General features: G+C 46.3%; 1 protein-coding gene across 1 annotated transcript in view; it reads left to right on the forward strand.

Annotated features, from left to right (window-relative positions):
- The window catches only part of LOC307271093 (creatine kinase B-type-like), a gene marked incomplete at both ends in the record, with an annotated part of 12,234 nt that overhangs the window by 6,573 nt on the left and 3,161 nt on the right, over window positions 1-2,500 (forward strand). The window contains 2 exons of the mRNA XM_080054966.1: window positions 291-462; window positions 1,362-1,485. Coding sequence (XP_079911092.1) covers window positions 291-462; window positions 1,362-1,485 — 296 coding nt within the window. The remainder of the gene's footprint in view (window positions 1-290; window positions 463-1,361; window positions 1,486-2,500) is intronic.

Here is a 2,500-nt window from a genome sequence, read left to right on the forward strand (position 1 = left end):
CTACCAGGAAGTAAAAACTCTGCTCTCTGTTGAACTCAGATCCACCACTAGAGGGCGTAACACTTAGAAGGCCCACACACACACACACACACACACACACACACACACACACACACACACACACACAGACACACTGACCCTTGCCCTCTAACCTTTGCCCTTTGACCCCCCCCCCCCAGGTCTGGACCTCCTGGACGGGGATCTGAAGGGAACTTACTACGACACCCCCCCCCCCACACACACCCTCTCTAACCCTTAACCTCTAACCTTTACTCTCTTCCCCCCCCCAGGTCTGGACCTCCTGGACGGGGATCTGAAGGGAACTTACTACGCGCTGAAGAACATGACAGAAGAAGAACAGCAGCAGCTCATCGATGACCACTTCCTGTTTGACAAACCCGTCTCTCCTCTGCTGCTGGCGTCAGGCATGGCCCGGGACTGGCCCGACGGCCGCGGCATCTGGTGAGACAGACAGGCAGACAGACAGGCAGGGAGAGAGACAGGCAGACAGACAGGCAGACAGACAGGCAGACAGACAGGCAGGGAGAGAGACAGGCATGGCCCGGGACTGGCCCGACGGCCGCGGCATCTGGTGAGACAGGGAGGGAGGGAGACAGACAGGCAGGGAGACAGAAAGACAGACAGGCCTTATTAACTAGGGCTGTGTCAAAAAATTGAAATATCGATATATCGCGATACTTAGTTTCCCGATATCAGTATCGATTTTCATAACTAAAAATCGATATTTTTTTAATTATTTTTTTTATGTTTTTTTTTTTTTTTTTTTGCTTTTCAAGGCTTTATTGACAGTGCAGAGAGACAGATATGAAATGGGGCAGAGAGGGAATGAAATGCAGAGAACAACCACGGGTCGGATTCAAACCCATGTCTGCTGTCAGGCCTGAGCCTCTAGGATACTGACTATTGAAGTTAAATATGTTTTGTTTAGAACACTTAAGATTCACTGTGTCACAAAACCAGACTGATGTGTTTTCATTTGCATTGTGTCCTGTACAGTTAGTACAAGAGTGAATTGGATTTGTTATTCTGATGTTAAGCAGCTGCAGCAGTGTTTGATCATTTGCCAAAACCAAAAAAAATTAAGAAAATAGTAAAGGAAGTTGTGAATGAAATAGTTTTGACTTCATTTGTCTGTGCAATTATCAATATATTGTGCTGTTATGTTTGACAAGGCAACTTGTTTATGGAATATCGCAATATATCGTGATATATCAAGATACGCAATATATCGTGATATATCGTGATATATCATATCGTGACCAGTGTATCGTGATACGTATCGTATCGCAAAGTCCTTGACGATACCCAGCCCTATCATTAACCCTGTGTTTCTCCTCAAGGCACAACGAGGGAAAGACGTTCCTGGTGTGGGTGAACGAGGAGGATCATCTCCGCGTGATCAGCATGCAGAAGGGAGGCAACATGAAGGAGGTGTTCAATCGCTTCTGCACCGGACTGACCAAGGTACAGACACAGACAGACAGACAGACAGACACACAGACAGACACTTCATGCACGCGCATGCACGCACGCATACACACACGCATGCACACACCAGGCGCGTTCCTAGGTTTTTGAGAGATCCGGGGCTTAGCCCAGTCCGTTCACGGCGATGCGTAATTTTTCGCGCGAAAATACGCATTTTAATAGATATAGTAGTAGCAGGCTTAATGCCTCTGGTACCATCACACTAATACAGTCACTAACGTTAGCTAGCTAGAGCATTCTAGCCGCAGACAAAGTACAAGTACATTTACCATAAGTAAGGTTTTCAAAACGTTTACAGGCATTTGAATTACTGACAGTAAAGACATTGTGAAATCTAGGGCTTGTGCTCACTACTCACCTGTTGTAAACACTGAGAGACTGGCTGGCTGCTGAAGTGTACTGATCACTACTACTCACCTGTTGTAAACACTGAGAGACTGGCTGGCTGCTGAAGTGTACTGATCACTACTACTCACCTGTTGTAAACACTGAGAGACTGGCTGGCTGCTGAAGTGTACTGACGCACTTGTTGCTCTAGTCTGTTCTGGTAAATGAGGCGCGTTCAAGGACTGTCGGAAATTCGTTTTTTTTTTTTTTTCAAAATTAGATTCGGGGCTAATCAAATTAGTTCCGGGGCTTTAGCCCCGAATAAAACAGCCTAGCGACGCCACTGGCACACACCAGTGTTTCGTTGACTAAGACTATGACGAAAAATACTCGTCAACAAACCTTTTTCACGGACGTAAACTAAATAAAAACTAAATAAAAAGGCAGATAAGATGACGACCGCGCCAGTGTGAGCGGGTGGAGTGAGCCGCTGTGCAGAAAAACTCGGCGGTTTGATGGACAAAATGAAAGACAGGGATATCCTGCCCGTTAACGTTGTCTAGGGGAACGGCTAAGTTCCGCGATCTGTTTGTAGTAGGCTCTGTCTCGAGTTTGAATACACAGAGCTATGTCCCCAAACTGACTGCGAAACTATATAGGAAAT

The sequence above is a fragment of the Ammodytes marinus genome (assembly GCF_949987685.1).
Source record: "Ammodytes marinus genome assembly, contig: scaffold_211, whole genome shotgun sequence".
In the NCBI taxonomy this organism is placed as follows: Eukaryota; Metazoa; Chordata; class Actinopteri; order Uranoscopiformes; family Ammodytidae; genus Ammodytes; species Ammodytes marinus.